The sequence below is a fragment of the Lobosporangium transversale genome (genome assembly GCF_002105155.1).
Source record: "Lobosporangium transversale strain NRRL 3116 chromosome Unknown BCR41scaffold_15, whole genome shotgun sequence".
NCBI lineage: Eukaryota > Fungi > Mortierellomycota > Mortierellomycetes > Mortierellales > Mortierellaceae > Lobosporangium > Lobosporangium transversale.
In genome coordinates this window covers 301588-312753 of record NW_019028993.1, presented here as the reverse complement: position 1 = coordinate 312753, position 11166 = coordinate 301588, and the positions used below count along the sequence as shown (strand labels likewise).

General features: G+C 39.1%; 5 protein-coding genes across 5 annotated transcripts; 1 reads left to right on the top strand and 4 right to left on the bottom strand.

Annotated features, from left to right (window-relative positions):
* Positions 1 to 1536: 1536 nt before the first annotated feature.
* On the bottom strand, positions 1537 to 2683 carry BCR41DRAFT_352149 (pyrroline-5-carboxylate reductase). Its single transcript, XM_022023907.1, has one exon. The coding sequence runs from the start codon at positions 2648 to 2650 to the stop codon at positions 1685 to 1687; it is 966 nt and encodes a 321-aa protein (XP_021882086.1). The 5' UTR covers positions 2651 to 2683; the 3' UTR covers positions 1537 to 1684.
* A 1093-nt stretch (positions 2684 to 3776) lies between these two features.
* Positions 3777 to 4083, bottom strand: BCR41DRAFT_352147 (hypothetical protein; the record flags this gene model as incomplete). Its single annotated transcript, XM_022023906.1, has 1 exon — positions 3777 to 4083. Exon 1 carries the CDS (start codon positions 4073 to 4075, stop codon positions 3779 to 3781), a length of 297 nt encoding a protein of 98 aa, XP_021882085.1. The 5' UTR covers positions 4076 to 4083.
* Positions 4084 to 5025: 942 nt separating this feature from the next.
* Positions 5026 to 5380, bottom strand: BCR41DRAFT_352145 (hypothetical protein). Its single transcript, XM_022023905.1, has one exon. It carries the CDS (start codon positions 5340 to 5342, stop codon positions 5046 to 5048), a length of 297 nt encoding a protein of 98 aa, XP_021882084.1. The 5' UTR covers positions 5343 to 5380; the 3' UTR covers positions 5026 to 5045.
* Positions 5381 to 7278: 1898 nt separating this feature from the next.
* On the top strand, positions 7279 to 8844 carry BCR41DRAFT_421537 (transcription initiation factor IID, 18kD subunit-domain-containing protein). The gene is made up of 4 exons (XM_022030039.1): positions 7279 to 7289; positions 7408 to 7554; positions 7672 to 8100; positions 8181 to 8844. The coding sequence occupies exons 1-4, from the start codon at positions 7284 to 7286 to the stop codon at positions 8817 to 8819; spliced, it is 1221 nt and encodes a 406-aa protein (XP_021882083.1). The 5' UTR covers positions 7279 to 7283; the 3' UTR covers positions 8820 to 8844.
* A 134-nt stretch (positions 8845 to 8978) lies between these two features.
* On the bottom strand, positions 8979 to 9933 carry BCR41DRAFT_304688 (Snf7 family; the record flags this gene model as incomplete). The annotated part of the gene is made up of 4 exons (XM_022020767.1): positions 8979 to 9097; positions 9208 to 9319; positions 9436 to 9557; positions 9693 to 9933. Coding segments are annotated over 4 exons (594 nt in total), but the record flags the coding sequence as incomplete, so codon positions are not given.
* Between the last annotated feature and the right edge of the window lie 1233 nt (positions 9934 to 11166).

Sequence of the window (11166 nt, the reverse complement as noted above, 5' to 3'; positions counted from 1 at the left end):
CCCAATTTTTTTTTTTTTTTTTTTTTTTTTTTTTAAAAAAAAAAAAGCTCTGTTGAGATTAGACTGATATGCTGATATGTCTGAATATCAAGGGTCGTTGAGCTCAGTGATGCTAATATGAATCAACCTGCCCTCTGACATTTACATCTCGGCGCCATTTCTTGAGTGATAAATGATGATGGAAAGTCACCTGTCAGCCCTCATTACTCAGCCATAGAATCTGACGCCAACGACTCTACTTTCAAAGATGTTTGTAGAGGAGCCTATTAGAGAAACAATTCAGATTCTCGTACAATGATCATCGCTTGGTAGGTAATGCATTCCATTGACGCCTTTTTATTTTATATTATTATTATTATTGTAAGCCTTGCTTGTTTGTATAGCATATATACAGAATGACAAACATGCTATATATGGTTTTAGCGTTTGACCCGCTGGTTGCAAGTTGAACTTATTCACTTAATCACGCTGTTTGCCTCAGAGTAATAGCTCATCCTTATGCATTTTTTAAAATTTAACCAATGCTTCTATAATGAAAAGAGAGCAAGAGAAAGAAGAATGCCAATGCATTAAGTTAATTCTATCAGATCGGAACAGGCCCTCTAAATGTCAGCTTCTGGCAAAGCAACTTTGAAAAGGACTGCTAATGTGATTGAATTTCACGACGTACATGTACATGTACACCTCATTGTGGCTTGGGCTTTTGAATCCTTTACTTCATGTTGTTATAAGATTCAAATTCTTAGGATTCAAAATACTAGGATACTAAAAATAATAGTGGAGAGAGAGAGGACACCAACACATCGTTTTACAACAGTAAAAATGTTTGTCGTCAATGTCAATGTCATCAATGCGAAATAAATCTCGCTATATACAAAGGTCAGTAAAGTTATAAAGCTAATATTGGCAAATGAGGCGTTTTGGATGCTTCATTCAATACTGGGGTAAAAAAAAAAAAAAAAAAAAAAGAATAACCGTCAGGCAGTCAATAGCTCATTACCAATTGCCTGAGTGTTGCCACTTCTACCCTTCCAGCGGGCGCATATCCGCACTGTATTAAAACCCTGGTCGTCCCAAAAATGCACCAAATCACCCCTTGGTCCAGCTCCACGTCGGTTTGCCAGTATGGATGTTCAAAATAGTCATCTTCACAAGTAAAGTGAACAATCCAAGCTTCTTCTGGTGAGAGTAAGCATTTGTAAGATGACGTCTTGCTGATATGGTCTTTTATAGAAGTTTGGCTTCCTATAGCCAAAAGCTCGATGACAGCCGTAGGTTCTCCCAGTTTCTTGATGACAATGTCACTATAATTGTGATCCTCGAGCTCACGGAGGCGTCACTGGCCAATGACCCCATATCCTTCTATATCGCGTAGCCAGTTAGTGAGGACCATCATCAATTCCGTATCATAAATGCTCTCTCTCGAGGGACACTGGTACCGCTCTCTCAAGTAATGTAGTAAAAAAAAAAAGAGTAGTTTAGGGAAGACTTTTTTTTTTTTTTTTTTTTGGACAAAAGCCAATGGCGCCAAGAGCTTGGATGCTGCTACGACTAATCTTTATTAAATAATTACATGAAAGAAATATGCTTGAAGGAAGACTGTTTGTTCACATTTTATGCGCGTGCGAGTGTGAGGTATGTGTACAAGGTTGTAAGAAAAAAAAAAGGAAATTAAATTATAGCTTTATAATTTTGCGTTGTTGCCGCCCAACTCAGTTGCCAAGCTCTTACTCCTCGAATCTGCAGCCTTAACACTCTCATAAACCAACTCACGTAATCCACCCTTCTCAAAGGTCTTGATTGCGGCGTCAGTAGTTCCTTGCGGGGATGTGACTTTGACCCGAAGGGTCTTAAGATCATCTGAACTTGATTGAGCCATTTTGGCTGCGCCCAAACATGTCTGAATAGTCAAAGCCTTTGCTGTCTCACGGTCCATTCCCAACTTGACAGCAGCATCCTCCATAGCTTCCATCATCAGGAAGAAATAAGCTGGACCTGATCCCGACACACCTGTGACTGTGTCGATCAAGCTTTCTTTCTCGACCCAAGATACTTGTTTTGAAACCGCAGCCATCAATGACTCTGCGATTTCACGTTGTTGTTGGGTAGTATCCGATGTAGCATAGAGCCCTGCAGCGCCTTCGTTGACGAGTGAGGGGGTATTGGGCATTACACGGATGACAGGGGGCATGTCCTTGGGTAAATACTGAGTTCCTTCAGTCATAAATTGAGCGATTGCACGAGTTTCGATCCCTGCAGCGATCGAGATGACAAGAGGTTGACGAGCTTGTAAAGCTGGGCTTAAACTTGAAACAACGGGTTGAAGTACTTGAGGTTTGACAGCCAAGATGACGACTTCTGCAGGTGCAAAGTCCATGGAAGAAGCCGTCGGGTTGACATGAATAGCACCTTCTGTAATCATCGTAGTGATCCGCTGAGAAGAATTGGATCCACTAACGGCCAATTGGTTAGCTTGTGGGCCGGAGAGGACTTGTAGACCTGGATATTTCTTTTGAAGGAATTCACAACGAGCCTGCATGGGTTCTGAGACAACACATTGAGAAAGAGGATAGCCACAAGCAAGAAGGCCACCAAGAATGGCTTCCGCCATGTTGCCTCCGCCGATAAATGCGACTCTTGATTGCAACATTTTCTTTTTCTTTTTCTTTTTTTTTTTTTTTTTCTGTTCGGGTAGTATAAATGATGGTATAAATATGATCTTCTGAAAAGAATGAATGTGTTATGGCGCTGTATATCAAAGAGGGGGAAAAACAAAGAATTTGAAGAAGAGGACGATGGTTTTTATAGTAACGGCTTTGAGCACCCATGAATTTCCGGATAAAGATAGAGACGGGGCCCATAATCGTCACTTTCCCCTTTCTCTCTTTATTTTTCTTTTTACGTATTCACACGTACACTAAGGCGGATATAGAAATAGACTAATTTTTTGAGTACCGATTAATTCCAAAAGGCTTATCTTTTTGAATTGAAATCTACTAGACTGAATATTGTCTTAATAAATATAAAACTATCAAGTGACGTGCGATATTCGTTTTCCCTCCAGCTTGGCCCCTGCAGCCTGATCCTCCAACACTCGCACTTTCACACACATCCCAGCCAGATAATACGAACGTTAAACACTGTAAATTAGCTATCCATCACTCTTTTATCGCTGGCTTTATCTACTTTGAGAAGCAGAATGAGTATTTAAAGACGTGATATCGAGTATTTCAGTACGTTCATTAACACATGCAAATATAAAAAAAATTAGTGAACGCTAAATACACTAGCGTCATTCCATACCCCTTCTCTACCTTTGTCATTTGTTTATCATGGTTCCTGTTCCATCTATGTTTACGGGACAAAAAAGAAACCAGCATGTGTAGTCTACATGTAGATACAGTGTATCCAGTCCTTGTCTAATCTTCATGAAATTAAAACATAAAACAAACTATGTAGGCTATCAGCACATACACACATTTGTCATTTGGGAGATCTCTTTTTACTCGCTGGCGAGATATTTATCCTTTTGCTAGATTAGACCATTGGTTATTATGGAAAGAAAAAACTTGTTTCTACGTTTCATATTTATTTTTCAGGCACTGCAGCATAGCAGAATTCCTTTTAATATTACACAGATCCTCGACCCCTTTGTTTTTCCTGTCCCTGTTATCTCATAATTAACACAATTGACAAGGGGGGTTTTTTTTTAAAAGTTCTTTATTATGATACAACACTGTACAGAATTGGATGGTTTGTGTTCTTGAATCCTATCGATTTAGACGTGACGCTCGAGGTCGCCCTTGACCTCGTTGGCATGTCCACGGGCCTGTTGGGAGGTGTTTCCGGTGATGGATCCGACAGTCTGTTGAGCCTTGCCCTCGACCTTGTGGCCAACACCCTCAGCGTGGGTCTTGGCATCAGCGGCAGCCTGGCGGGCCTCAGCTTCAGACTTCTGATGAGCTCCAGAGGCAGCGAGGTTGCTGTTGCCGAGGGTCTCACCGATGGCCTGCTTGGCTCCTCCAATGTAGGAGTTGGCGGTGTTGGAAACGCGGTCGCTCAAGTTGTTGGACATGTTGAAGAGTAGTTGGTTTTTTTTTTTTTTGTGTGTAGAGTAGTGGTTGTAAGAGTTTTGTTGTTGTTGATGATGTTGATGAAGAGTGATTGGTGGGTCAGAGAGGCCTTTTTATACCTTTTGACGGGGTCGGTAACAAGCCCTATCCTGGAAATGATCCCCTGTTGAAAATCTATAAATCAAAATGATCATAGTGAGATCATAAATTTTAATTTTTTCATGTAATGGAGCACGGGTCATGTTACTTACTATTTTCGTCACTATTTCCTCACAGGAGTGGACGACCTATTCTGGTGTGATGTAATACAATATGGAAATTGCGTGCAAAAGTAAGGAAAGTGAACCATTTGCACATGCTTGATATGCTTGGTCTAACCTGTTGTGGATTTTCCTTTCTAATGAACAAATGAACAAATGAACAATGATAATCCTTTGTCGTTTGGAAAAACAGAAAGACGGTAATGACTTTGCATAATTTGTATATTCAATCTTTTTTACAATCAATCAAGCGAATAGGGGCACCATTCCACCTCTCACTTGACAAAACTGCCGTTTTTTTTTTTTTTTTTTTTTTTTTTTTGCATATATTTTAACGACTATCACAATGAACGCTTTTTTAATTTCTACAAAGATGGCTAGAGCGATATATCTATGCTTGATTAAGGAACAAGCGATTGGAATCATCTCCAGTTTAAGAGAAACAATGAATATGTATATATGTATATTGTGAGGACAGTTTATTCCACATTCCAAGCAAACTAAGCTACTTGATACTATCGTTTTTCGTTTGTTTCATTAGCACTTGCTTTATACCATCATTATTTTTTCCATTCATGATGCATTGCAGACAATTTCACATATTCAGCATTTGATGGAAAAAAAAAAAAAAATAGAGTACAAGAGAGTTTTATTATTTACAAATAACTTGTAGCGGTTGTTATTTTTTTTTTTTTTTTTTTATGTATATAATTTAGACATTGCGCTCGAGGGTGCCCTGGGTCTCGTTGGCATGTCCACGGGCCTGTTGGGAGGTGTTTCCGGTGAGGGATCCGACAGTCTGTTGAACCTTGCCCTGGGCAGTGTGGCCGATGCCCTCAGCGTGGGTCTTGGCATCAGCGGCAGCCTGACGGGCCTCAGCTTCAGACTTCTGCTGAGCTCCAGAGGCAGCGAGGTTGTTGTTGCCGAGGGTCTCGCCGATGGTCTGCTTGGCTCCTCCGACATAGGAGTTGGCGGTGTTTGAAACGCGGTCGCTCAAGTTGTTAGACATGTTGAAAGTGTTTTTTTTTTTTTTTGGGAGGGTAGTTGCTTAAGAGATTGCTGATTGAAACAATTGTGGACAGACTAGGCCTTTTTATATCTTTTTTTTTTTTTTTTTTTTTTTTTTTTTCGTGTGAACATTTTGGGTGTCTTTGTCTTTGTCTTAGTAGAGTAGTGAAGTTTGGCATATGACGAAGCTCGTAGAGCGCGTCTCGAGTATCTGGCTGTATTATAATAATCATAGTGAGATCATTGAGAACAAAGGAGCTGGGATCTTTTTTTCATTACATCACTTCCAATACTAAATTTAGAAGGCGCGTAATATCCCTATCCCTCCTGATTTGTCGCTGTACCCTAGAACACTGTCTTAGTGTTTAGTGTTTAGTATACGTGTACGCGTCAGTCCGTTTCGTTTGGTCCATTAAATATGATTGGTGACTGATTTTAACATTTCACCGCTTATGGTAAGCTTGCGACAAGCAAAGTCGTTGGTTCCCAGTACATTGAGTGGTTATTCAAAAATTACATGAATTACTGAGACGCCTTTGTATCTGGATGTCTCTGAATGAGGCACACTGTGCAAAGTCCGCATCGCCTAAAATGACGCCATGAAGCGAGCGACTCTCTATGTTGGTGATGCATGTTATTCAAGATATAACTGGGCTGGGTTGAGCGAAGGCAGTACGAGGTTTTCAGAGCAACGTGGAGCTCTTGGCAAGTAATCTCCTCGCCTGGTCGTATTTGAAAAGTCGCCTAGGCAGATTGTATATACCAATAGCGTTATATAATTTTCGAGTCACTTGTCTGCTCTGGGTTTACTGTACTCTGGCTTCTTTCATTAACGAAGTATTAAGGATCATAATAAAAGCATTGTTTCGTCTTCCGTCTAATAATTACATGATCCTATACATATTTCAGGCATCCAGTTTAGAACAAATGCCAGTTAAGTGAATCATCGCCAAGACCTATCGGCAAAAAAAGCTTTCATACTCTAGAGAATACTATTGACAATGTCAATACCACCAGGTTGAACGATCAAAGGCTAACGATTCGGATACAATCTGTGTATTGAATGCAGATTCGTACATATCAATCTATGCAGGATCAAGCGCAAGATGGTATTGAGGATGGAGTGGGAAAATGTGATACATATGAAGGTGATGATACAGTCGGAGCCTCTTGTAAGTGGTTCATTGTGTTTTATTCAACGTCAACCATGCATTGAGTAGTAAAATAACGCTAGAATGATAAACTGAACTGTGTCCGATGTGGAGACAAATGGTCTCATGTGTATTATACTGTCGTATCACTTTTATGGCACATCATTAATAAACAATGATATCTTTAATTAGAATACCCCTCATTCGCCTTGTACCTTCAAAAAAAGGCGCGAATCCATTGAATGTTCACTCACTTGATTTCAGGCTTAGTATAATCGACATTGGGCAAACAATCGACTATGTATGATATTGAACCTCCATGTATTAATATATATTTTCACATCGAAACTGTTCAACCAGACAATTCAAACAACGAATGAGATTTCTCGCCGTCCCTATTTCGCGCTCGCGTGATGGAGAAATAGTCCTACACTGCCTAACGGGTTTCAACAACTTTATAAAAAAAAGTAAAACTAAAAAGTAAAAAATAAAGCAGTTCACCATGGGTTGCAAAAAAGCGAGCTGAGGAGGATTGAGCAGTCTTATTTTTTGTGATACAAAGTTGCAAGACGAGTTCTTCCAAAAGAAGTAATCGATCAGAAACGCGTTGGCCAGTCACGAACCAAAAAAAAAAAAAAAAAAAAATGCATCGCCCACTCGCATTCACCAGTAAAAAAAAAAAAACCATCACCAACCAACCAGCCAACCAAATCAACATTAGGAGCGCCAGCCCCATTTTGTTCAATTAGAATACCTTAAAAGAAAAAAAAAAAAAAAAAAAAAAAGAAAGCATGGCTGTAAGGAGAAGAAAAGGAAAAAAAAAAAACGATTTTTCAAGCATTGTCTCTAATGAAGGCTACACTTGTTGATCTTATTTAGATCTTTTTTTTTTTTTTTTTTTTTTTTCTAAAATAGGATGAGGTGAAACCAAGAGAGAAATCTCGGTACCGGTATCAAACCGAGATTCAACAAATGATGTTCGTCTTTGGAGAAGTTTCGGATGCAATTCAAGAAACCACTATGCTTGTGGAGGACATTGTCCGTTCACAAGTTATTGAGATTGTAAGATATTAAGGCTAAAAAAAAAAAAAAAAAATCCGTTACTTGGAATCTTATGAACTTGCACACAGAAAACTCATTTTTTTTTTTTTTTTTTTTTTTTAATTCTTCCTAAAAAAGATATGTTTAGCAGCACAACAAGCACGGAAACGTGGATCCAGGTTCATGTCAGCAGAAGATTTAATATTTTTAATCCGACACGATCGTCCCAAAGTCAATCGTTTAAGGACATATCTCTCATGGAAGGATGTTCGGAAAAATGTGAAGGATTCTTCAGATGGAACAGGAGGCGCTGGAGCAGATGATGTAGTGGGAGTGGAAGATGCTGCAGATGTGAAGGGTGGAGCAGGCGATGGTGGACCTGGAGGTAAAAAAGGCGTAGATCCTGCTGGAGCGGTCGTACCTGGCAATAAGGCTAGGAGAATGCGTGTCAAATTGAGCTGGGAGCTGCTGAATGCATTTGCAGACGCTATGGTGGGGACTGGAGAGGAGGAGGAGGAGGATGATGATGATGAAGATGCATACTTGGATTCAATGCAGAGACTGAGGGTGAGTTGATTCTTCGATCTTTTTATTTTTATTTTTATTTTTTTATTCTTTTTTTAACGACTTGTTCTATTCTTATTAAGGATGCGGATAGAGTAACATTTGCAATGACAAGAGAGGAGTACGAACACTATAGTGAATGTCGACAGGCTTCATTCACTTATCGCAAAGCCAAACGATTCCGGGAATGGGCCAACATGTCGGCTTACATCGATATGAAACCTAACGACGATATCATCGATATCCTTGGATTTCTGACCTTTGAAATGGTTACTACCCTCACAGAAACTGCCCTCAAAGTCAAGAGGGAAGAGGATGAAAAACAGAGGCTTTATCGTGAAGCTGTCGTTGCAGCCAAATCCAAGAGTAATCAGCAGGATAGTAGCAATGGTAATAGTAATGGCAATGGCGGTGGTGGCGGCAATGGTACGAATAATAGCAATGGGGGAGCTGGAGGAAGCCATGATGAAAACAGCAATAGTGGTAGCAACAACGGAGGGGTTAATGGCAACAATGGCAACAGTGGAGGCGATGACAATATAGGAGGTGAGGATATGGATTTAGATGATGACATGCCAGGATTGTTCTCATTACCACCAAGCGAACAGAGCCCATTGCAGCCACGACATATTCGAGAGGCATTCCGGAGACTTCAAAGAGCTCCTATGCCAATCAAAAATTATCATGGAGGTTTAGCAAGGACAAAAGTCTCTTTGATTTAGAATAAAAAGCATTTGAGGTCCCACTGTCAATCTTTTTGATGTATTAAGTATCATGTCTTCAGTTCAACGACATAATAGAAAAGAGTCTAGTCGTCATAAGCTTTTTTTTTTTTTTTTTTTTTTTTTTTTTTTTTTTCAACATTGCCTTCCTATCCTCTCTTAGCTCTTGAGAGCTTCCAAACGTCGCTGCATATCGTCTAATGCTGGCTCCTCCTCCTCTTCTTCCAATCCTACAGTTGGCAGTTTTCCTGCTGCCAATGGTGCTTCGCCCAACAGACCTATAATTTTTTTAAAAAAAAAAAAAACTCTTAGTATCATCTCACTACAGACAGGTCTTACAATATTAACACCATCTTATAAAAAAATTGAATAATAAAAGCTCCCCTACCATCTGTAATCTGGAATAAGACTTTGTTGACTTCCTCCTCTGCTTCTTCTTCAACTTCTTCGTCATCCAATGATTCCATGGTTTCCTCCAGCATTTCATCAATAATTCCAGCCTAAATGGTAGCATACAGTTGTATTTTAGCAAAAAAAAAAAAAAAAAAAAAAAAACAACAAAGATAGAGTTAGAATATTATTGGTAATAGATACTCTTATCTCCTTTTTTCTTTACCTTCATCATCTCCTTGGTCATTTCTCGCATTGTAATTGAAATCTCTGGTAATTTAACAAGACTGTTGACCAAGCCCATGACTTCAGAACTCTTTTGCAAAGTGCCAGCAATTTTTAATGTGGCTACAGTAAATAGATAAATGATTACAAAAGTTAAACGACTTGTCAATATTCTTTATATCTCTCCTTTCTGATCCTCTGCTTGTTCTTCATTTCATTTCATTTTATATATATATATATATATATTTTTTTTTTTACCAAGCTGATGCTGCAGTTGCATGGATATTGAGTTCAATTGAGCCTTGCTAGTGACAATGCGATCCTTCTGTCGTCGAGAACGGACAAGCTCTTTTGCCAAGATTTTGCAGGTTCTAATATCGCCCTTCTTTGCCATTTGTTTGATCATAAGCTTGGCCTTGTTTTCTTCAACCTCGATCCCACGTTTTTGACGATCCAACGCTCGCTGTTGAGCATTGATATCGCGTCGCCACTTTCTTACCTAGTTATATATATATTCATATTCATGTGTCCAAACAAAAAAGAGTAGTCAATAACAGAAAAGAGCTTGCCAGATTGTTTTTTTTTTTTTTTTTTTTTATATCTTACCATTTCCTCAGGAGTTTGTTTGCCAAAGAACCGTTGCACAGATTCGACAGAGGATTTCAAGACTGATGCCATGATTAATTATTATTTTCTCAGATGAACAATTTAAAGAATTTATACGAGAATGAATGAGGAATATAAAATGAAAGAGAAATGAAGAGAGAGCGAACGTGTATGTATCTGAAGTGATGTCACTTTTTACTGGTTGTTGAGAGCACGATGACACAGAGGAGAACTAACAGGTACCACAGAAAAACTGTAAGTCAACTCTCTCTTGGCTTTTTCTTTTTTTTTTTTTTTTTTTTTTTTGGTGGCACAGTCTTCTGATATTACAAAAAAACAACAGCCCAACTTTCATTTAACAACGTGGCTGCTTTTTTTTTTTTTTTTTTACAAAATCCCTTCCTCTCGTTCTTTAGTCCGTCAACGAGCTCGGCGTGATCTCTAGGAAGAATCATAACAAACCTATCGCTCGTTGTAATTACAGTTTATTTAATCATTGGACATGGAATTTGGTCGTGATTCATTGATTTGATATTCATTTTACTGAATAGCGGATGACTATGTTGATATAAGGGATCGTCTTCAGAGCATGGCTCCATTAATCCTTCGAATAGCCTTTACACGGCTTTAATTGGACGAATATGGAGAAGAACTATTCGTCATCGATCTAGAGAAAGAAAAATATATCGGGGCCTGAGACGTGAAGCTTGGAAAAAAGAAAGGTTGGTCCACATTGTTATTGTTAAGAGAGCTGCCGTGAACATATAACGGTATATATATCTATCTATCTCTTTCCTTCCAACCAACTACTTTCCATATTGTCAACTAGCGATGGTGATAAAAAAGCGATAGATGGATGGAACATATGGCCAATTGGATAACAGAAGTCGCTTGAACGGTTCCGTTCAGGACTTTGCTTTTACAACCCTTGTCCGCGATCGATTGGGTTTAAGGTAGAAGACATTGATCAAGTACACTAGAGAGCTCTCAAATTTAGTGCTTTCTGGATATTATCACAAAATCACTTGAGCTTTAGTATTCAGACTATGACACTTTTCGGCTTTGCCTATCTTTTTCAAGCAACCTTTTTGTACAACTAGCTCGTGTCTAGGCTCAAATGACGCGT

What these genes read in the sequence shown, in the direction of transcription:
- BCR41DRAFT_421537 (XM_022030039.1), top strand. An exon ending in GTTCACAAGTTATTGAGATT is followed by an intron (nt 7,555 to 7,671) that starts GTAAGATATTAA and finishes TTCCTAAAAAAG; the next exon opens with ATATGTTTAGCAGCACAACA. An exon ending in ATTCAATGCAGAGACTGAGG is followed by an intron (nt 8,101 to 8,180) that starts GTGAGTTGATTC and finishes ATTCTTATTAAG; the next exon opens with GATGCGGATAGAGTAACATT.
- BCR41DRAFT_352145 (XM_022023905.1), bottom strand. Translation starts at nt 5,342, where the DNA reads ATGTCTAACAACTTGAGCGACCGCGTTTCAAACACCGCCAACTCCTAT.
- BCR41DRAFT_352149 (XM_022023907.1), bottom strand. Translation starts at nt 2,650, where the DNA reads ATGTTGCAATCAAGAGTCGCATTTATCGGCGGAGGCAACATGGCGGAA.